At 33.3% G+C, this 23,757-nt stretch overlaps 2 protein-coding genes and 2 long non-coding RNA genes across 6 annotated transcripts in view; 1 reads left to right on the top strand and 3 right to left on the bottom strand.

The window, feature by feature from the left end:
* Positions 1-455: 455 nt before the first annotated feature.
* On the bottom strand, positions 456-1,126 carry LOC148303186 (protein PET117 homolog, mitochondrial). The gene is made up of 2 exons (XM_088270387.1): positions 881-1,126; positions 456-747 (listed from the first exon to the last, which is right to left on the bottom strand). Exons 1-2 carry the CDS (start codon positions 970-972, stop codon positions 588-590), a joined length of 252 nt encoding a protein of 83 aa, XP_088126513.1. The 5' UTR covers positions 973-1,126; the 3' UTR covers positions 456-587.
* Positions 1,127-1,422: 296 nt separating this feature from the next.
* On the top strand, positions 1,423-2,558 carry LOC148303185 (uncharacterized). The gene is made up of 2 exons (XR_015838511.1): positions 1,423-1,560; positions 1,690-2,558. It is a non-coding gene; the product is annotated as an uncharacterized LOC148303185 (long non-coding RNA).
* A 4,819-nt stretch (positions 2,559-7,377) lies between these two features.
* Positions 7,378-8,680, bottom strand: LOC148303184 (uncharacterized). Its single transcript, XR_015838510.1, has 2 exons — positions 8,376-8,680; positions 7,378-8,246 (listed from the first exon to the last, which is right to left on the bottom strand). It is a non-coding gene; the product is annotated as an uncharacterized LOC148303184 (long non-coding RNA).
* A 1,248-nt stretch (positions 8,681-9,928) lies between these two features.
* The window catches only part of LOC148303182 (pancreatic triacylglycerol lipase-like), a 40,921-nt gene continuing 27,092 nt past the window's right edge, over positions 9,929-23,757 (bottom strand). For 2 of the 3 annotated variants that reach the window (XM_088270383.1, XM_088270384.1), the window contains 14 exons: positions 20,535-20,687; positions 19,848-19,968; positions 19,192-19,339; positions 17,544-17,696; positions 16,289-16,378; positions 15,578-15,713; positions 14,620-14,850; positions 13,754-13,829; positions 13,005-13,141; positions 11,751-11,812; positions 11,553-11,629; positions 11,408-11,477; positions 10,455-10,579; positions 9,929-10,333 (listed from right to left, as the gene is read on the bottom strand). In XM_088270383.1, the coding sequence (XP_088126509.1) occupies positions 10,225-10,333; positions 10,455-10,579; positions 11,408-11,477; positions 11,553-11,629; positions 11,751-11,812; positions 13,005-13,141; positions 13,754-13,829; positions 14,620-14,850; positions 15,578-15,713; positions 16,289-16,378; positions 17,544-17,696; positions 19,192-19,339; positions 19,848-19,968; positions 20,535-20,679 (1,680 nt within the window). In that variant the 5' untranslated portion in view covers positions 20,680-20,687 and the 3' untranslated portion in view covers positions 9,929-10,224. The remainder of the gene's footprint in view (positions 10,334-10,454; positions 10,580-11,407; positions 11,478-11,552; positions 11,630-11,750; positions 11,813-13,004; positions 13,142-13,753; positions 13,830-14,619; positions 14,851-15,577; positions 15,714-16,288; positions 16,379-17,543; positions 17,697-19,191; positions 19,340-19,847; positions 19,969-20,534; positions 20,688-23,757) is intronic. The other variant, XM_088270385.1, reaches the window with a different exon arrangement.

Raw genomic sequence — 23,757 nt, 5'->3', positions numbered from 1 at the left:
GAGGCGTCCTGCCCAACATCTTGGCCATGCTGCAGCCCAAGAAGAAGGCGCAATAATATGGCGGCTCCACTTTCCCCCCTTCAGACTCAGCCGATTGACAACATTTTTCTTTAATATTTTTTTTATGGTTCATTATCATTTTTATATAATAATCCATATCTGTATAAGCGCCCTTGAGGTAGTATTTTACAAAATTGGCGCTGTATAAATCATCCAAAAATGTTATTATTATTATTAAAAAGTTAGTATAAACATGACTAGATCGAGAAATACAGATGTTTTCATCAACAAGTGAAAATACAATCTGAGCTTGTATTTTCACCTGTTGAGAATGTGTGTAGTTCTCGATACTAGTCATGTTTACATTAATAAACTAAAAAGTGGTTTTAAACTAGTTTTATTTTTTTTAAAGAAAAGTCAGTTAACTATTCAGTAAATATAATAAAATACCTATATAGATTTTTCCACATTTATTTTATTTGACCGGTGACTGGGTTACGTCGTTACCGACATCATCACACTGGGATTATCAGAATATTGTAAATTTATTTTTTTATCTACATTAACAGTTTTATTATGATTTATGATCACTGCACATGCGAAGCATTTGTATTGGAAATTTGGTTGTCTAAATCTTGTTGCAATTGTTTGGTCAATTCATTTTGTTGTTGTAGTATGTAAAGATTCTCTATTTTTCGTCGTTGTTGTCTCTCTACATCTCTTATGACACCTTCATGTAATTTATCCCTGTTGAAATGGAATAAACCGTTATTAAATTCATATACAAAATCATGACTTCCAAATAATGAGATATATAAGTTTATGAGTAGTGCAGAACGTATTAAATTAATAGTTTCAAAAAATATATACATGTATATACCTGTCAGACTTTTGCTTATAATGTACATAACCTACGATACCCGACGAAACTATGCATGAGGCTGCTAACGTTAGTTTAGAAGTTAAAGACATCTTAGTAAGATATTTGACTCATATTCATTCTCAAAACAATAAGTGAGAGAATGTATAGTGCAAAAGATTTTTATTTACTAATTTTACATAATGACCGCAATAACCAAAGACACAAGTCGACACAAATCTGTCAGCTGTCATGCTGGTCACTCACGACGAGGAAAATAGTAGATTTTGTTACATTTTCTCTGGTTTTGTAACGTTCAAGTACGAAATTTGGAAAGACGAAAGATTTCACTGCCAACCTGGCGATATGACGCGAAATCATTAGTATATAATGTTTGTATATAAGCTTCGTTCGAGTCTGGCCGGGCGGCCGTTATGAATTCATTGCACAAACTAATTTATATAATTCATTGTAAACAATAAATGACAAGCCGGGTGATCTCGTGTTGAAAATAACTATTATATATTGGAAATGTGAGTACTTCATTATTGGTAAGGCGTTTCCTCTCATTCCGCCGTTTGCTAAACAGCTGTCAAACAAATTACGCAAGAAATTTGTCTCGACTGCTGCTCAAATAAGCGCTAATTAGAAGAAATATGTATTCTATAACCTCCGGAATGACCCCATCAACAGCATTGCAGGTAATCAACTGTTTTTGTTGTTGTTTTTCATGCCTGAAAAACTGTGCAATCTTCTTTGTGTGAAATGTCATTTTGACAGTCCGTTGACAGCGAGTCTGTTTTTATTATTGTTTTTATGTTATATTTTAGGTAAAGTACGGACAACCGGCATAGTTACAAGCACATTTATTGTCATATAATGTTATTTATTGCACTATATGCATATAAAATAAGATTCAACAAACACAAAAGATGTCATTCAAAAAATAGCTACAGCACGTGGCGTATAGATTTTGAAATGGTTTTCCAGTTTTACTTATACAGTTACAAATGTCAATTTACTAGTGGGTGCAATGCTTGCCCATGTTTTGCTCACAAAGAAATAGGTATGGATGATAATTAATAAATAATATTGGATATATGATGTAAGAAGACCAGCCCGACGAAGCTTGCAATCGCAAAACCGGACTGGACTCTTTTGCTGACAAATTTCCAGCCCCCATCTGTGCTCCACGAGTAGTTTTATGATGAGGTTGGAACTCTTCATATCAACCCCTCCGAGAAGCCTGCCACTGTATACCTTATAAGACCATCTTAGTGTATACCGGTGTCTGATATCCTCATCATCGGAGATCGCTCAGTGGGTCGTAATGCTAGCAATTATTTTTCAAACATAAAAACTAATTCTGTAACTTTGTTACCTTTTCAGACTCTTGCAACTATTGGCAAATGACTTGTCGCGGCAGAAGGGTTCCATTTCCCCCATTGTGTTGGCGCTTTGGACAGTTTCATTTCCTAGCGCTGGATCAGAATATATAAACTACAGAGGACGATTCGGCATTGTTTTATTTGGATGTGTAGCCAGTAATTACTGTTTTAGTGTTTGCAGATATGTATAGGCAGATAGATGATATAACCATGAAACGTGTGTTATTGCACAATTTTCTTGGGAGTTATTCATCGTGACTAATATATATGTATACTCTCCCCCCTGAAAATAAACATATTATGCTCTTAAATATGTTTTTATTTTGTTCATTAATGACCGAGATCCTTGAAAAGTATCATCCTATCCCGCTCTCTGTGATCTTACAACATTGACCTTAATTTTTTACAGAAATGCAATCTAAAGTAACTAACTGACCATCACGCCGCTTCCGCAGGGATAGGCAGAGAGAATAGAACACCACACCACGCTACTCTTGTCTTTGTACACATTCTTCTTTACGCATCCCCTCACACATCCTCCTCCCAACCCTTCTCCGCACCCCAAAGGTGCATAGGGCACTGCATTATATAGAAGCAGTGTTATCTTGATCGTTAAATACACGAAGGAAAGGTGATCAGCCTTTCGCTTCAGGTACCAGTCCAGGGTCATATTAAATATATATTTGACTGAAAAATCAATAATATTTATTGCGACCCTCTTGGGAATCAAACCCGGGACCTCCAGCATGGTAGCCTAGAGCGCTAACCGCTACACTATGGAGGCGGACCTCATACATACCCGCCGATTATTCGGATTCCTGAATTGACCACTTTCAATTATTTTAAATACTTGATCATGCCAAGTTTTGCCCGGTCATCCTCTGCTCATGTTCCCAACAAGATTCGCCTCATAAATTTCTTTTACAATCCTTTCTTCGCTCGTTCGTTTAGATCTTTTATAACTAACTAACTAACCATCACGCCGCTTCAGGCAGAGAGAATAGAACGCCACACCACTCTGTCTTTGCAAACATTCTTCGCCTCTTCCACGTTCATGCATCTCCTCATACATACCCGCCGATTACTACGACTCCTAACCTGACCACTTTCAAGTATTTGGCATACCTGATCGTGCCATGTTTTTCTTGGTCTTTCTCGGCATAAATTTGTTTTACCGTTCTTTCCTCACTCATTCGTTCCACATGTCCAAACCATCTCAACGCACCTTTCTTAATTTTATTGATAATGGTTATCTCCGCTTTGCATTCCTTCCTTATTTCACTATTCGAACATCTATCATACATCGTTTTGTCGCACATTCTTCTGAGAGATTGCATTTCGACTGCACTCAGTCTACTTTCATCCTTCTTTTGCCAACTCCATGTTTTACTTCCATACATTAGAGTTGGAACCAGGACTCCGTTGTGCACTGCCAGTTTAGCTTCCGCTGATAGGCTTTTATTTGCCATAACTGATATTATTAGAGGGTATTTCTTTTTCATCGAGAATTTTAATGACTTCCTTTAATCTGACTCTATCGAATGCTTTAGTAAGACCTACAAAGCAGAGGTAAGCTGTCTTATTGAACTCTATTGCTTTTTTAACTAATTTGTCTAACAACAAATGTGTTGAACTTATTTACGTCCGAGTTCACTCGGTTTCTCAGCGTCACATATTTAGCATATTCTTCTGGTGACGGTGAGCTTCTGTATTTCAGATGGCTTTTCTTCGGCGAGTTCCTTGACTTCATCAGTAAACCATTTTATCAATAATGATTATCTCAGCCTTGCATTCTTTCCTTCTTTCACCATTCGAACATCTATCATACATCTTTTTGCCTCACATACAAATAAAACTAACTAACCATCACGCCGCTTCGCCGCAGGGGTAGGCAGAGAGAATCGAACGCCACACCACTCTGTCTTTGCAAACATTCTTTGCCTCTTCTACATTCATGCATCTCCTCATACATACCCGACGATTATTACGACTCTTGACCCGGCCGCTTTCAAGTATTTGACATACCTGATTGTGCCAAGTTTTCCTCGGTCGTCCTCTGCTTCTTTTTCCAACTACATTCGCTCCATAAATTTGTTTAACCGTTCTTTCTTCACTCATACGCTCCACATGTCCAAACCATCTCAACACACCTTTCTTAATTAATAATGTAATAAATAATAAATAATATATATAAATAATAAATAATGTATGTAAAAATAAAAATAATAGATCAACCTGGCTGAACGGTGATAATATGCGTGAATAGCCTATAAATAAAAAAAAGACATTCATAATAACAGCAATGGGGGCGCGAGATAGAGACAGGCATGAATATAGAAAGAGGTAGAAAGACATTCGCCGGAGCTAGCGGTTGAGTTCGGCTTCGTCCACAGAACCAAAGATCAATTAACGAACATCTATTTACTTATATTTCTTCTTTTTTTATGGCTATTCACCCTTCTAGCCAGTGCGAGTTATTTTTTATTTATATATTATTATTTTACACTTTTTACAATTTAAAAAAGATAAATGTTTGAGTTTTTATTATTTACAAAAAAAAACTTCAATTTCATACTATTTCTGTGAGCCTGAGCGGCTCATTATTAGAAAGTGGTATGAAATTGTGGTAAAGTCACTGACTCACAAAGCCGGCGAATTGCCGGCTTTGTGAGTCAGTGACAAATTGACATTCTGATTCTGGAGAAGGGTGATTGATGCAGGGGACAGAAGACGATTGAAAGCACGCGTGGAGAAGAATCATTAAAGATATCATGAAATACATTTAAAAAATAAAAAATATAAATTATACATTTGTGGGTTACAATAGTACATGTAGGAAGGCTCAATATATAAATACATAGAAATAGTATGAAATTGAAGTTTTTTTTTGTAAATAATAAAAACTCAAACATTTATCTTTTTTAAATTGTAAAAAGTGTAAAATAATAATATATAAATAAAAAATAACTCGCACTGGCTAGAAGGGTGAATAGCCATAAAAAAAGAAGAAATATAAGTAAATAGATGTTCGTTAATTGATCTTTGGTTCTGTGGACGAAGCCGAACTCAACCGCTAGCTCCGGCGAATGTCTTTCTACCTCTTTCTATATTCATGCCTGTCTCTATCTCGCGCCCCCATTGCTGTTATTATGAATGTCTTTTTTTTATTTATAGGCTATTCACGCATATTATCACCGTTCAGCCAGGTTGATCTATTATTTTTATTTTTACATACATTATTTATTATTTATATATATTATTTATTATTTATTACATTATTAATTAAGAAAGGTGTGTTGAGATGGTTTGGACATGTGGAGCGTATGAGTGAAGAAAGAACGGTTAAACAAATTTATGGAGCGAATGTAGTTGGAAAAAGAAGCAGAGGACGACCGAGGAAAACTTGGCACAATCAGGTATGTCAAATACTTGAAAGCGGCCGGGTCAAGAGTCGTAATAATCGTCGGGTATGTATGAGGAGATGCATGAATGTAGAAGAGGCAAAGAATGTTTGCAAAGACAGAGTGGTGTGGCGTTCGATTCTCTCTGCCTACCCCTGCGGCGAAGCGGCGTGATGGTTAGTTAGTTTTATTTGTATGTGAGGCAAAAAGATGTATGATAGATGTTCGAATGGTGAAAGAAGGAAAGAATGCAAGGCTGAGATAATCATTATTGATAAAATGGTTTACTGATGAAGTCAAGGAACTCGCCGAAGAAAAGCCATCTGAAATACAGAAGCTCACCGTCACCAGAAGAATATGCTAAATATGTGACGCTGAGAAACCGAGTGAACTCGGACGTAAATAAGTTCAACACATTTGTTGTTAGACAAATTAGTTAAAAAAGCAATAGAGTTCAATAAGACAGCTTACCTCTGCTTTGTAGGTCTTACTAAAGCATTCGATAGAGTCAGATTAAAGGAAGTCATTAAAATTCTCGATGAAAAAGAAATACCCTCTAATAATATCAGTTATGGCAAATAAAAGCCTATCAGCGGAAGCTAAACTGGCAGTGCACAACGGAGTCCTGGTTCCAACTCTAATGTATGGAAGTAAAACATGGAGTTGGCAAAAGAAGGATGAAAGTAGACTGAGTGCAGTCGAAATGCAATCTCTCAGAAGAATGTGCGACAAAACGATGTATGATAGATGTTCGAATAGTGAAATAAGGAAGGAATGCAAAGCGGAGATAACCATTATCAATAAAATTAAGAAAGGTGCGTTGAGATGGTTTGGACATGTGGAACGAATGAGTGAGGAAAGAACGGTAAAACAAATTTATGCCGAGAAAGACCAAGAAAAACATGGCACGATCAGGTATGCCAAATACTTGAAAGTGGTCAGGTTAGGAGTCGTAGTAATCGGCGGGTATGTATGAGGAGATGCATGAACGTGGAAGAGGCGAAGAATGTTTGCAAAGACAGAGTGGTGTGGCGTTCTATTCTCTCTGCCTGAAGCGGCGTGATGGTTAGTTAGTTAGTTATAAAAGATCTAAACGAACGAGCGAAGAAAGGATTGTAAAAGAAATTTATGAGGCGAATCTTGTTGGGAACATGAGCAGAGGATGACCGGGCAAAACTTGGCATGATCAAGTATTTAAAATAATTGAAAGTGGTCAATTCAGGAATCCGAATAATCGGCGGGTATGTATGAGGTCCGCCTCCATAGTGTAGCGGTTAGCGCTCTAGGCTACCATGCTGGAGGTCCCGGGTTTGATTCCCAAGAGGGTCGCAATAAATATTATTGATTTTTCAGTCAAATATATATTTAATATGACCCTGGACTGGTACCTGAAGCGAAAGGCTGATCACCTTTCCTTCGTGTATTTAACGATCAAGATAACACTGCTTCTATATAATGCAGTGCCCTATGCACCTTTGGGGTGCGGAGAAGGGTTGGGAGGAGGATGTGTGAGGGGATGCGTAAAGAAGAATGTGTACAAAGACAAGAGTAGCGTGGTGTGGTGTTCTATTCTCTCTGCCTATCCCTGCGGAAGCGGCGTGATGGTCAGTTAGTTACTTTAGATTGCATTTCTGTAAAAAATTAAGGTCAATGTTGTAAGATCACAGAGAGCGGGATAGGATGATACTTTTCAAGGATCTCGGTCATTAATGAACAAAATAAAAACATATTTAAGAGCATAATATGTTTATTTTCAGGGGGGAGAGTATACATATATATTAGTCACGATGAATAACTCCCAAGAAAATTGTGCAATAACACACGTTTCATGGTTATATCATCTATCTGCCTATACATATCTGCAAACACTAAAACAGTAATTACTGGCTACACATCCAAATAAAACAATGCCGAATCGTCCTCTGTAGTTTATATATTCTGATCCAGCGCTAGGAAATGAAACTGTCCAAAGCGCCAACACAATGGGGGAAATGGAACCCTTCTGCCGCGACAAGTCATTTGCCAATAGTTGCAAGAGTCTGAAAAGGTAACAAAGTTACAGAATTAGTTTTTATGTTTGAAAAATAATTGCTAGCATTACGACCCACTGAGCGATCTCCGATGATGAGGATATCAGACACCGGTATACACTAAGATGGTCTTATAAGGTATACAGTGGCAGGCTTCTCGGAGGGGTTGATATGAAGAGTTCCAACCTCATCATAAAACTACTCGTGGAGCACAGATGGGGGCTGGAAATTTGTCAGCAAAAGAGTCCAGTCCGGTTTTGCGATTGCAAGCTTCGTCGGGCTGGTCTTCTTACATCATATATCCAATATTATTTATTAATTATCATCCATACCTATTTCTTTGTGAACAAAACATGGGCAAGCATTGCACCCACTAGTAAATTGACATTTGTAACTGTATAAGTAAAACTGGAAAACCATTTCAAAATCTATACGCCACGTGCTGTAGCTATTTTTTGAATGACATCTTTTGTGTTTGTTGAATCTTATTTTATATGCATATAGTGCAATAAATAACATTATATGACAATAAATGTGCTTGTAACTATGCCGGTTGTCCGTACTTTACCTAAAATATAACATAAAAACAATAATAAAAACAGACTCGCTGTCAACGGACTGTCAAAATGACATTTCACACAAAGAAGATTGCACAGTTTTTCAGGCATGAAAAACAACAACAAAAACAGTTGATTACCTGCAATGCTGTTGATGGGGTCATTCCGGAGGTTATAGAATACATATTTCTTCTAATTAGCGCTTATTTGAGCAGCAGTCGAGACAAATTTCTTGCGTAATTTGTTTGACAGCTGTTTAGCAAACGGCGGAATGAGAGGAAACGCCTTACCAATAATGAAGTACTCACATTTCCAATATATAATAGTTATTTTCAACACGAGATCACCCGGCTTGTCATTTATTGTTTACAATGAATTATATAAATTAGTTTGTGCAATGAATTCATAACGGCCGCCCGGCCAGACTCGAACGAAGCTTATATACAAACATTATATACTAATGATTTCGCGTCATATCGCCAGGTTGGCAGTGAAATCTTTTGTCTTTCCAAATTTCGTACTTGAACGTTAAAAAACCAGAGAAAATGTAACAAAATCTACTATTTTCCTCGTCGTGAGTGACCAGCATCAGGGATATCTCGAATCAGAATAAGTCATAGAAAGTTACCACAGACTAATTGTGAAGCTACGAAAAAATAGAAGAATAATTTGTCGATGGCAAGGGTTACATCAGTGCCTCCTTGATTCCAAATCGATTGTGAAAACATACTGTCAAATGGGGTAAAATATTTATTTACCTGATACTGGGTGTGTCTACAGCAGATGGCTCTGAACATTTTTGAAGCCTGGGAGTACTTTTGATCATAAAGAAAATTCTTAGTATACCAAAACCAAGGATCCAAAAACATACAAACATAACTTTTATTAAAAATAAAACAGATTTATATTACAGATAAGTTAAAAATTCCAGTATTAAAAAAAATATTGACGAAATAAAATAAAATAACGCATTAACTGATTGTATTTTAGCCTATCGTGATGTGGTTATCACTACTTGTAGGCTATAAAATAGAGTAATCATGTGCTATATGGGTATAGACAGTGGCGTGCACATAGTTTTTAATCAGGGTAGGCAGTAGGGTTGGGTAAGGATAAAGTATAGTAGGCACTGGTCGTATTTCTATATTGAAAGCGAGTAATCCAGGGTAGGCACTGCTTTTCTGCCTGTATAGAATGCACGCCCTAGAGGCGCTAGGTACAGGGTATAGGTATCATGTAAAGACTGAGGATTGATTTTATTTAATTGAAACAATTTTTCATATTTTATAAAATATATTTATTTTAAATAACTTGAGTAGTCCTAAACGTAAATCAACAACCGATAAAAAAATATACTTGGCATAAAAAATGGCTTAAAGTACACTTCTTAGGGGTAAGCCTTTAACAGAATATACGTATAAAAATATATATATATATATATATATATATATATATATAAATATATATATATATATATATATATATATATATATATATATATATATATATATATATATATATATATATATATATATATATATATATATATATATATATATATATATAAATATATATAAATATATATATATATATATATATATATATATATATATATATATATATATATATATATATATATATATATACATATGTATACAACTTAAATACAATAAAATTAGTTTAAAATTTCCCTACACAGTAGGAATAGAGATCACAGTGATACAAATCTCGGTAAAATTCTTTGAATAATTATAAAAAGACTTTCCCATCATAGTAAGTATTATAATATATGGAATTTAATTTTTAAAAAAAATTGATAAATGCAGAATGGATCCGAAGACTAGTACAGATATATAAAAAAAGGAAATACATTATAATTAATATCATTTTAAAGAGATAATGTGAAAAGTGACTATAAAACTATGTATCCAGCTGCAACATTGCAATAACGCTTAACATTATCCAGAAGGTAATTTGTAAAATTAGTTATTATCTCGTACTACAAGAATCATAAAAGTTGGCTGATCCTCTATTAGGGATTTCTGCAAATTCCCGTTTGGGGGAACAGAGTTTGTTCTTATAATCAATGTTGCGCTTTCTGAAAAAAGATAATACAAAAATATTTTTAATAACGATGCATACTGAGGCATTGCTTTCAAAGTCATATTAAGGTTTAATGCTTTGTAAGATATAAGTAGAGAAAAGGAAATATTGTTTACCCTCTACTTGGTAATTCCATCTCATCGACGCCAACCGATTTTACGTACAGATGATCATTGCACCAGAAAAGACATAGAGACCTAGGTTCCAAAACATTCATATCATACTCCCATGAAAGTTCCACCTAGAATAAAAAAACTCTATTTAAAATTCTAAAGTAATCATATATGCTCCGCTATATATATATATATATATATATATATATATATATATATATATATATATATATATATATATATATATATATATATATATATATATATATGTATATATATATATATATATATATATATATATATATATATATATATATATATATATATATATATATATATATATATATATATATATATATATATATATATATATATATATATATATATATATATATCGATTTTTAAAGAAGATTAAATCTTCTACCGATTTGATTTTTTTTAGAGATTTTTTAATATGAACTGTCGATCGGCATAACGAGTTTGGCAAGAGTAATGATTTTTCTATTCCATTTTATTCCTAACTTAACGAGTTTTGGAAGATTACATAAAACATGGACGTTGATATTTATATTCTTTTACCGAACTGGCGCCATTGCAATGCTTTGGCTTAAAAACTGATTTTTTAAACATAACGTGGTTTGATGGTGAACTACTCATATGTCAGAGTTAGCGATAAATAATTTTATAATCATAATTAAGCACCCCGGAAGTAGTATTTTGCGAAAACGGCGCTGTGAACATTATCCAAAATTCTTATTATTATTATACATTTTTAGGTCCTTCAGATTTGCATATTTAGTTTAACTGGTTTGTCTGTTTTTGATCACTTCAGCTGTCTGGTTAATATAGCCGAACGAAATAAGCAAGGTCAGAATGTTTTGTGAATAATTTTTTCCTGAAAAATATCCTGTATAAAACGATAAAATCATTTTAAAAAAAGTACAGATTTTCAGTACCTTTCTTATTTTCCCTCCCATATCCATCGGATGAGTGACTACAACAGAATGTGTTGTTCCATGCTCCAATCTGCAGAATGAAATTTATATAAATACGATTTAATTATAAATTCAGTCCAATGCATAAATGATTTATTTTACATACTTAACGTAATTATTAGGGGTGAGATCAAGTCCTCTGATAACGCCCTTATCAGAGTGAAGTGTTGCCTTCAGGAAACCCTATAAAAATATTATTTTTATTACATGTATCCACATGAATATTTTTTTGTTGTTTCTTGCAAGGAACTTATGTTGTTGTGTTTTAAATATTTTTTTGCTTATCAAAACTTTAAAAGATCACCTGAACCCACTCTTCAGCTCCTTTGGGATGTGCGAGGTGGATAGTTATTCTATAATGCCTTTCTGGAAAATAACAATAAATTGAACATTGAAATTATTTTACATCTTCGAAAACTGTACTTTATAATATATCGTTTTAAATATATGAAATTAGGTTTCAAATTCGTAAATATTTTTAAACTTTCGCATATGATCTTAAAATATCAAAATGTAAGCGATTTTTTTAAAAAGTAAAAATTTGAATGTTGTTTTGGAAACTGGCTACTGAGCCAACATATTTATCCTTCAAAATCAAAAAGATGTTACGTTACTTACGTCAAAACATAGTCAGTAACATAGTAATAAGCTACATTGTAGACTACGAATACGTTTTAAAACCTTCAACAAATAACTTTAAAAAAGGAACGAGTAAAAATAATTACATTCTCAATATTATTAATATTTAAAGCATTTACTTTGTGGTTAGTCATTTTTGCTTATTTATTTTTTTAACAAAAATGTTAATAAAATTAGTATATAACCACTCACCGAGATTTTTACGTCTACCGGTTTCGAGACGTACCCGTCTCTTCGTCAGGATGGTCACTAACACAGCATGCAAACAATACTACCCTTCACCACCATAGCACCATTTACACACTCAAAACTACGCAAAATGTCTAACACATGCTTTTTTTGGTCGACCCGAAGACCAACATGCACTATAGTTTTCAAAACAGACATGCGTTACGAGCCGAGGTATTATATTGCACGTTTAACCTCGGCTCGTAACGCATGTCTGTATTGAAAACTATAGTGCATGTTGGTCTTCGGGTCGACCAAAAATCGCATGTGTTAGACATTTTGTGTAGTTTTGAGTGTGTAAATGGTGCTATGGTGGTGAAGGGTAGTATTGTTTGCATGCTGTGTTAGTGATTGTCCTGACGAAGAGACGGGTACGTCTCGAAACCGGTAGACGTAAAAATCTCGGTGAGTGGTTATATACTGATTTTATTAACATTTTTGTAAAAAAAAAAGTAAAAATAATAACATTCAATACAGTAAAACATGAAAATGTCATCATCTTGGACTTGACTTGGCACCCTTACTCGTTGAACGACCTCGATCTTCCCAAAGATAGATAATCGTTTATTTTTCTCAACCGTATTGTTTCTTAACATTTTTAAGAAGTGCCTAAAATTCAGAATTTGAATGATAGATAAGTTAATTTCGGTCGAATTATAATATATATTGATATTTTTAATTAAGTACTCACGGCAGTAAGGATAATCTTTTCCTGTTGACATGAAATATTTGGCCCCAACTGTTTCTCTATTAACAGGAGGTGCTACTTCATTTTCTGATTGATTCGTTTTTTGGGCTATAATTCCTGGAGAACTGTCGGAATGAAATCTATAAGAAAAATATGACTTCTAAATCACAACGCTAAAAACAAAATACACATACCATAGTAAACATATTGTAATTTTTATTTTTTTATTTTTTTAAACCCTTATCCGCACCCCAATGGTGCATAGGGCACTGCTTCATATGAACACAGTGTTATCTTGATCGTTTACACACGAAGGAAAGGTGATCAGCCCTCCGCTTCAGGTACCAGTCCAGGGTAATATTGAATAAATATTACAGTGAAAAAATCACTTATATTTATTTGACCCCCCTGGGAATCGAACCCGGGACCTCCAGAACGGTAGCCGAGCGTGCTGACCATTACACTACAGAGGCGGACAAATTGTAATTACATATGTAAAATATTGTAATTACATATGTAAAATAATAAATTTCTTATATTTTTTTACTAATTATCTAATTGGGTTATTTGAATATTTTTTATTATTATATGAATGTAAAATAAGTAAATATTGTATTTTAATGAGCTTTAAAAGGCTCGACATTGTATCACCGTAGAATATTTATTTGCCAAAATAATAAGAACAATCATTTCATGGCAGCTGAAATAATGTATGGTAATTGTTGTATTTACAGATAAATAAATTTTCTTACCCCATAATCGCACAGCCGTTGGCACAATTAAAACATTTTCCGGCCAAAAAATGCTGATACGAAGGACATTGATGACCTTAAATAAAATATAATAAAATTAATCATTTGGTATATAGTAAATTAAAATACAAGCTATATATGTACGTCTGCGTTTTGTCTGAATATATTGTCTGTTGGATATTTTATGGACAACAAAGTGGAAGGTTGATAACATTAAAACAAAACTCTTCTCATGAAAAAAAGTTTATTTTATTTTTATTTTGATCACTCTGTTATGAAATCTGTACTTTACATGTCGTTGTATTTGATTCAGTATATAATTTTAATATTTGTATCTTTAGAATTTATTCATCGTAAATCTGTTACTTTCAAATGAGAAAAAGCAATAAGGTTGGGAACCCCTGAGTGAATAGTTACATTGTATGTTACTTGATTATGATTTTTATCAGTGCTGTATTAGAATATAATATTTTGATTTAAGCAGAAGGTATAGGTCATTTACACGAATATAGAAGAAGGTATACTTATGAATAATGTATTTGGCTGTAAAATGAATTGCCTCCGCCTCCATGGTGTAATTAATGGTTAGCGTGTTTACCTATCGTGCTCGGGTCCTGGGTTCGATTTCCAGGGGGGGGGGGGGGGTGAAAATAAATATGAGTGATTTTACACTCTAATATTTATTTAATATTACCCTGGAATGGTCCCTGAAGCGCAACAGTGATCACCTTGCCTTCATGTAAATAATGATCAGGATAACACTGCGTCAATACGATGTAGTGCCCTATGCACAATTGGGGCGGGTAAAGGTAAGAAGAAAATGAAATGCGTGGAATTTGGATCTCGAGTAAGTGGGGAATAGTTACCAATATAGGGGCACTTCCCGTTGATGGAGTCCACGAAGAGCTTGATGGCGCGCACGTGGTTGCAGGCCACGAGCACGCGCGAGGCCTCCTCCAGCCCCTCGCGCACCAGCGTGAGCGGCACGAGCGGGCCGGCCGCCAGGTCGCAGCCGGGCTGCTCCTTGCCGTCGTTGGGGTAGAAGTCCAGGTGGCCCACCGGCTGAGACATCCCATAGCCTGACAGAGGAACAAAGTCTGTGCCTATGTCTATCAATATTATATATTCAGCTGCGCACTTTTGAGATTTGAGGAATGCGCTAATAACTGTTATAAGGACAGAGAAACAAAGTCTGTGCCTATGTCTATCAATATTATATATTCAGCTGCGCACTTTTGAGATTTGAGGAATGCGCTAATAACTGTTATAAGGACAGAGAAACAAAGTCTGTGCCTATGTCTATCAATATTATATATTCAGCTGCCCACTTTTGAGATTCGAGGAATGCGCTAATAACTATTACAAGGAGAGAGGTGATAATCGCTTTCAAAAGCCATACAATTAGAGCTCAAGATAACGGTTTTCATGAGGTTTTAAAAAATAACAGCCGAATATAACATGAATGTGTAACTGATACATCAAAAGTGAGCGAATTAATCGTTTTTTACTCGAAAACAAGTGTTGAACACCACTTAGTAAAAGAGATTTATTTGAGATTGGTAAAAATGTACAACAATAACGAATTAGTTTATATTTATATAAAATTCTTCTGGGATCAATCCTCATCCGGGTAGATATTTGATTATATTAAGGTCAATCTTGAGATCTTTTATATATATATATATATATATATATATATATATATATATATATATATATATATATATATATATATATATGTAATATGAATAACGATATTTGATTGTACCTCGGTATTTTTAGGATTTTATCATAAATTGAATAGAAAAGTGAATAGTAATTTACCCAACAAGAAGATGCTTTTCCCGTCCGTGTGAATAATGTCCACGAAGTTGGCGTCACTCGGGTCAAGTCTCACGAGGGGTCCCATGCCTTGGAAGTAAGGCTCTGCGGGATCCAATCCTGTTATTCTACCTAGACCCTGGGTACAATCAAATCAATAAAAATATGTATTTAATAAGGAATATTCGCGTATGCAAGAAAACAAATCTCAAATGGTCAATGCCAAAACCACAATAATGCAAATTAATTGTCCTAAGTAAAAATGACTAATAAGTAGGGGTACCAGATTTCTGAAATGTTCAACCAGGACACCGGAATGCCCCCTGCGTACAGTACAGTTAAATTAATGACAAAGTATTTAACATAAATAATCCTTCACAGTAAATAATTTTAAGATTTGTTATATCATCTATAATTAAAGTGATTTGTTAATGGGACGTGAAGTAAACCAGCTGGGACACCTCGATTTCGTCTGAAAATCGAGACTGTCTCGGTCAAACCGGGACGTCCGTGCAAGCCTACTTATAAGTATTGTATTATCATTTACTTGCACAAAGTTAATTGTACGTTTTTTTAACCTAACTGAGTAGAAATAACAGGTCAATATTGGATGTAGTACAATTATTTATTATGTGCATTTAACTTAAAGCCACCGTCAACTGTGACGCGTGTTCGTAGACTAAATTAATGTTTTATAATAATATGATTATTTACTTCAATTTTTTCGCCAGCATATCCAGCCGTGTGAGCTCCGAGTGAATGTCCTATTATATGAACATCGCCAGGGTTCAAATCATGATGTTTCTGAAATTTTTGTGTTGTTGATTAGTGTCATTTCATATTTTACTTTAACATATACACATACATTTGTAAACAGTTAAAAACCGTGTTTCAGGGGATGACCGCGAAAATTCAAAGAGAGTATTTTTCCAAAATAATCATACCATAGATGGATACTCCACAAGGCCGCTAGTAAACATTCTCCGCCAAAGCTGCTTACCTTTCTTTAGTGAGATGTGGTTCAAAAGTAAAGTTACATCTACGCGAAACATGCTTTTATTTAAGGAAAATCTACAAGAAATAGGATTTAAAGAAGATAATGAAAAGAGGAAATTCATTTCTCAATTCAAGTTTTGCAGTCTTCCCCTTAAATATTTATTTTAAAGAAAAAGGGAAACATTTGAGTAATTAAAAAAAAAAATATATATATTTTAATATCATACTATTTTATGAGCTTACGTGACCATATTTAAAAATAGGTATAAAATTGTGGTAGGGTGGGTTCGTAGAAACTTAGACTTCGCGCCTTAGTCCGTGACACTAACCACGGGACCCACAACACGTTTTTTTTTAATTAATTTATTTTTCGTGATTGCAATTATAATTAACTGAATTCTAATTTCTCAAAAGAGCAAATCTAAATTTTAATTACATACAATATTTATTAACAATCGCTCCTAAAGTATTGTACACATTCCCAGAAAACGGCATACAGTGAATTTACATACATATCATGAACGAGTGTAATATCGTTAACTTGCATATTGTATGTATGATTTCAGCACAATAATTCAAAAGGCTTTCAAACCACATGCATAAATATTGACGGTGGAATAAATGTACAAATATTTATTTAAATTATGACACCTTTTGCATCAAATTCTCCAGTTTTTTTTTGTAATTATTGCACATATAATGATTTTAGCGATATAAAACATACAAAATTTGGATGTTTTCGCACTTGTCATATTTTGTAAAAACCAACCATTCATTATCTATTTTCATAAACAAAACATAAATGTTTAATAAATCTTACACAATCTTGTTTTGATTTTGTAATTAACCTGTAGTCAATCGTTCATTTCTAAAATGCTTAAAATGGCATCCGAGGTTAAATGGCTTTCAGATCGCGTCGCCTGCCGGTTAGATTGTGATCGTGAAAATACAAGAAGCCATGAAGAGAACTTACTATTAGCTGCTTGAGAAAGTAGGCCAACTCGAGTCCCACTAGGCGAGTGTTGGCCGTTGCCTGCGTGTATAGGGGAAGACTTCCTCCTGCCCAATCCACTATAATTACATTATGGTCTCCATTCTTCACCAGTTCGTCTTTCATCTCACTTACCTAAAAAAATTAGAACATTAATTTAACTTCTTAAATTTTCCATCTTTAAAACCAATTAACTGAAAAGTTGAAAACTTTTTTATAAACGTACCAGCATGTTCTTTACATTGATTAAACTTATCTGTCAAAAAATATTTTTTAAATGCAAAAAGAGAGTATCCATGTAAATAATGGAGCTAAACCAGAGATTCCCTAACTTTTTTGTCTCGTAGACCTCTTGCCATGGTTTTCGATTTTGGGTACAACCCTGCTTTACCTGATATTGATTTTTAGCAAATCCATTAACTTCAAGTTTATTTTTGACAGCTGGTGTATAAAGTGCTGTTTACTTTGGAAAGTTTAAATTTATGACGGTAGTGAAGTGAAGTGAAAATTAAAAATCAATAGTATGAAGATGAAGCCAAAATTCACTACGATATCAATACTCAGTCCAGAGAATTTAAGGTCTGAATGTTAAGGACCGACAAGAGAATGAAAATAATATACAAACAATTATGGAAGAATGTGATCCCAATGGAGAACACATACCTCAAGTGCGTAGGGCTGTCCATAATAGTACTTCATGTTATAGAACTCTCTATGAAGAAATAAAAAAATAATAATAATACAAGTAACTCTTGACAAGTTTATTAAGAAAATATAATTTATATTCAGACGTACTGTGTAATTTTTGGCAAAAGTTTTAATTAAAGTACAATTTTTAGTGTTTTCATAATATTTTTTTACATCCCTCTATTTTCGAACATTTAACTTTCGCATACATTTTCAGGAACCAATCATGTGCGAAAGTTGAGGTGTAGAACACTTTGGGAATCACTGAGCTAATACACGCACGATATAATAATGAACAAGGAGAGGAGTTGAAGGTAATCATTCTACATGAGAAGTAATTGGACAGGTGAATAGTCCGGTTAATGCTTTAGATAGTTGTTATAGTATTAAAGGGAAAATCACCAACTTCGTGTCACAATTATTAATTAATTTCTTGTTTAAAATACATTTGCCATATAATAATACTCAATGCTGAGTTCAATGCTTAGATACAGAAAAATGCAATCTTATTATGCTATTGCACAATAATTATTAACATTCGAACATAATTTCTTTTAAAAGATAAGGTGAAATGATTGCACATAATTAAATTATATTCTAAATCAGGCATGGTCAACTGTTGAATAACTAATTGACGGATTACGTTAGTTTAGAATGACGTTAAAGGGATAGTCTTTATTTAAGATCATAACGTTTGAAAGTTTTGAAAAAGTCACCACGAAAAGGCTCCTATTTATAAGCAGAGGTAAACATTGTACAATACCTAGGCTTTTAGACACATGTCAATCGGCCTGGCAGGACGGACAAAAATCTCACGGGACCAAAGGTTGCCCTTGCCTGATTTATATCCATGTAATCGAACTTTCACATATAGGAATGTATGTATCTACATAATGCTGGTACATAATATAATATATACGTTGGTTAAAGTATTTCAACTTACCCAATTTGATAACGGCGTATCTATAAAACCATGAATGATTATTTTCGTCAACCTTTTAGCATTAAAATTCGATTTCACTATTGTTTTGTTGCTATTTGGATTCATTATTTGACCTTCCAATGGATTCTTTTGAGTATAAAGAATAAATCTGTAATGAAAAAAATTCAATCAATATTTTTTCTCTCAATGTTTGTACAAAAATACATGTACATATTGTTATAAGGTTATAAAAAACATACTTAAAATTATCTACAAACTTAAAAAATGAGTCAAGAACTATATTAAATAATATTTCTTTAAACCATCTATAAAAAACGGAGTTAAAATTTCTATAACTTTTGTAACAACTTTTTTTCACAATACAGTTGAGAGTTTTTCGTTAATATCCGGAAAACTACTACTAACTACCAACATGGGAATTATAAATAATGTGCTTGTATTAATTGATAATGAAAAGATATTATTATTATAAATGTATTTAAGACTTAAACATTATGTAAAATCATTATTTATTATTTATATTTTAAGCACAACAAAAGCAATAAAAAACACCAATACTTTAAAAGGTTACTCACGAGAAATAAATTATACGGGATATAATAATAAATGGTAAAATTCTACCTACCTCATCTAAAATAAAAGGTTATTTAATTTACCTGGTATTGATAACGGATCGTGGAAGTGGGAAGATATTGATAGGCCTGTTGATCAAGTGATACCAACTTCGAGTAATATTAAGACAGCCAATTTCATCGTAGCATCGTGATTCATTTTCAACTGAAAACATGTATTAAAAAAAAACAATGTTTACACAAAATACATGTATTTAAATTCATTTTTTTACTACACACATCAGATGTACATCAGCTCATTACACTTCAGAATCTCTGACCCCTATTCGCAGCCAATGGTAAATAAGATACCGTATCGGATCTATGTGGTGTTAACTTGATCATTGCTTTTGTGAAAGCAAGGTGATCAGACTTGTGCTCTGAAATTTTCGATCTAGCGGTGGAATAAATCATCAATAAGTGTATTATTACTTCAAACTAAGTGAGCTAAGCGGGCTTCAGCAAAATTGAACTTCTGATTTGCTCATGTCTCCGAAGCTTAAAATACACGGTTTTATCCATATTTGATGATTGTTTGATAAAAAAAGTTTTGTTTTTGAACTAGTATTTATATTAAATATATTTTTTTATCTAACTTACGACATCAGTTTGTCTATTAAACCCATAAAATATTATTGATATTTATGGCTTTTTTTTACATATGTACATACATATGTGATCGGGATATTGGTTTATCAGCAAGTCTGGTAAGTTTGTGTTGAAAGTACTTACAGGGAAGCCAGGGCAGATTGACGTCCAAGCGGTCAGCTCTTGCCCAGGTGAATGGATCCAAAATACCAGCAGAGGATAGTCTGCCAAGTAAAGCTGTCCAAGCCAAGAGAGTTCTCACGACACCCAACCTGAATTTGTAGCTCATTATTATGCCTGAAAACGAAAAATATGACTGTGAAACTTAGAAGAACGCGTTAGTATTTTATAATTAAATAAAAGTGGTAAATTTAAAAGAAAGATTTTTTTACATAAACATGGCATAACTACACAGATAATTAAATTATGAGGACTTCAGATCCTTCTTTTATTGAAAAAATGCAGTTTTAAGAAGTTGTATAAAATAAACTCGACTGATCACTAATCACAGAGAAATTTTTGTAACTTCAATTTTTAAAACGGTTAATTCGGCTTATTTTAATAAGTCGCCTTATACTCTGATTTACAGCATTAAACATTGAAAAAGATACACAAATTAAAGGGACCTGTAGTCTATTATTTTTCAGTATTTCAGCAGAGTTATCGAATCATAAATATCGAAATGAAAAAGTACCTATAATTACATCGAAGCATGACAAATACAAATGCCAAAACGAATTGTGGGAAAGTGTCACTGGTGCTTCAATCCGACTGTGTATATTGGAGATGTATATAAATACATATTCATTGTTCATCATTTTTACTTTCTATCTTACAATAAAATATTTTTTTAAGAATTTCATTTATTTGTTAAAAAAATACATTCGTTCACATGCATCCTTTAAATAAATATTATTTTTAACTTTAGATTTTATTTTATATTAATTTTATTTTAAACTCAATATTAGTATACAACACCGTTTATTTATATTTTATAGATTATGGTTGTAATACTTTTCAAACAAATTATGCGATGCACAATGATTTAAAAAAGAAATAATACAAAAAAATCTTTCACAATAACAAATATTTTATTTTGCACAATCAGTTGCAGAAAAAGGTCAAATAATTATTACTCGTGTGTTTTATGTTTATACAAACATAAAACACACGAGGAACACCGGAGATCGATTACCATACGCATTGGACAGCCCTCTCTTTAATTGAAATATATTGTATTAAACGGATTTATTTGTTAATATTTTGATGTATTCATAATAAGAATGACGTTCATATGAATGGCATTTAATTTAATATATCCATCGTGGTTAGTTGTTATTAAAATCATCTCCATCAAATCCCTGTCTGTTCATAAATAAATGCATTTTACCTAAAATTGAGAGAAAAAAAATGCATTTATGCTTTGAATAACAAGTATGTTATGAAAATCAATTCTATTTTATTGTACATTCCTTTTTAAATCTAAAATTTAACAATACAAACAAATAATCTTTTTAATAGTTTTAATTTATGTTTATTTTAATTGTGATCCTTAAGCGAAAAACATAATCAGTAAATCTGTTTTTCTATATATATTTTATATTAAACCATATCCTACTCCTTAGGTGGAGCATATGGAATCCACAAACTGTCTCCAGACTTTTCTGTCGGCTGCCAGCTCCCTTGCATCCTCCCAAGTCAGATCCGCGTCCCGAAGTTCTGACGAGAACTGCCGACGAATTGTCAGCAGTTCTCCAGTCCTGGGCGGCGCGAACCTGATGCCATGTAAAAGAGGCAAGCTTGATTAAGGCTCTCAGGAGGCATGCGGAAGAGGCGAGCTTGATTAAGGTTCTCAGGAGGCATGCGGTTTTTGTGTAAGTCAGATAATTTTATTTATGCTGGTAAAGAGTATAAATGATGGCATATTGATACGTAGGAACTACTTGCAGTAAGTACCTACTTTACAGGTGCAATATAAATTATATTAAAGATAATTTTATATACCCGTTACTCTTGTAGTGAGCAATACAGCTTTGTTTTTTTCTTATGCAGGAAACATTGCAGAGAGAATACTTGAAATTTCCCTTGAAAGTATTATAGCCGTAAGTATAACAACTGGTTTTATTTGGTTCCGATGTATTATGTAATCATTTCTTTAGCATTAAAAAGTACAGGGTGTTCGTAGTGTAAACTCATTTCGGTGAGAATTAAATACTTCATGTTTTTAAGAGAAAATATTTTCACTAATGAAAAATATCGATTTTAGTTAAACGCAATCTCCGTTTAAAAGGATTGTAAAAAACGGGAAATAAGTAATTGAAAGTGTTAGTTGTTAACTTAAAATCATCCATTTTAATCGAAAAATAATTGTCAATACCAAAATTAAGATGTATACCACTAATCGTTTACATAGAAGTTTAGAAAATAACCATCACGGGAAGGGTCTGTCATTATTCATAAAAAAACAAATAACCCACAAAACTTCCACATCTTTTGCATAGTTTGGTCCAATTTCATTTTAAACAAAAATTATTTTCATCGTCTTATTTTGTTTATTCATTGATTTATTAAAAGTGTTTAATTTAATCATGCGAATAGCAATAAAAAAATACCAGTGTCGTGTTAATTGAATTCTTAGAACAACATAATAGTAAGTCAAGTGATATTTAAAATACCTTATGTATATTTATTATTTTAATACAGATTTTATGAAATAGAGATCACGTCATTAACACGACATTCAGAATAATAAGGTCATTAAAAATAACAGACCCGATTCAAAACGTAGTCAAAATGTCAACAATATTTAATATTTAATATTGTTGATATTTTGTATTATTGGTTTAATATTAATACAGCATGTACTTTTTGAACTTGCGTATGATGACGTCCGCCTCCGTAGTGTAATGGTCAGCACGCTCGGTTGCCGTACTGGAGGTTCCGGGTTCGATTTCCAGGGGCGTTCAAATAAATATGAATGATTTTTTCACTGTAATATTTATTCAATATTAGCCTGGACTGGTACCTTAAGCGGAGGGCTGATCACCTTTCCTTCGTGTGTTAACGTTCAAGATAACACTGCGTTTATATGATGATGTGCCCTATGCACCATTGGGGTGAGGATAAGGGTTCGAAGGCATATAGTTTTTCAAGAATATCTCAGTAATTCCTTCACTGGATTATTGTCATAATGCTCCCAGCACGTATTATAGTTAAAATCCTGCGATTTACACATGTTTAGTATGGACGTAACGCGGCATGATCAAGTATTTCCCAAGTGGTCACAATTATCAGTGGTGCATTAATGTGGAAGAGGCGAACATTGTTTGAAAAGACATATTGGGGAGGCGTTCTGTTCTATCTGCCT

This window comes from Brachycentrus maculatus, unplaced genomic scaffold (assembly GCF_059751285.1).
Source record: "Brachycentrus maculatus isolate JH-2025_06_01 unplaced genomic scaffold, ASM5975128v1 h1tg000381l, whole genome shotgun sequence".
NCBI lineage: Eukaryota > Metazoa > Arthropoda > Insecta > Trichoptera > Brachycentridae > Brachycentrus > Brachycentrus maculatus.
The sequence above is the reverse complement of the archived record's forward strand: the minus strand, read 5'-3'. Positions and strand labels throughout refer to the sequence as shown.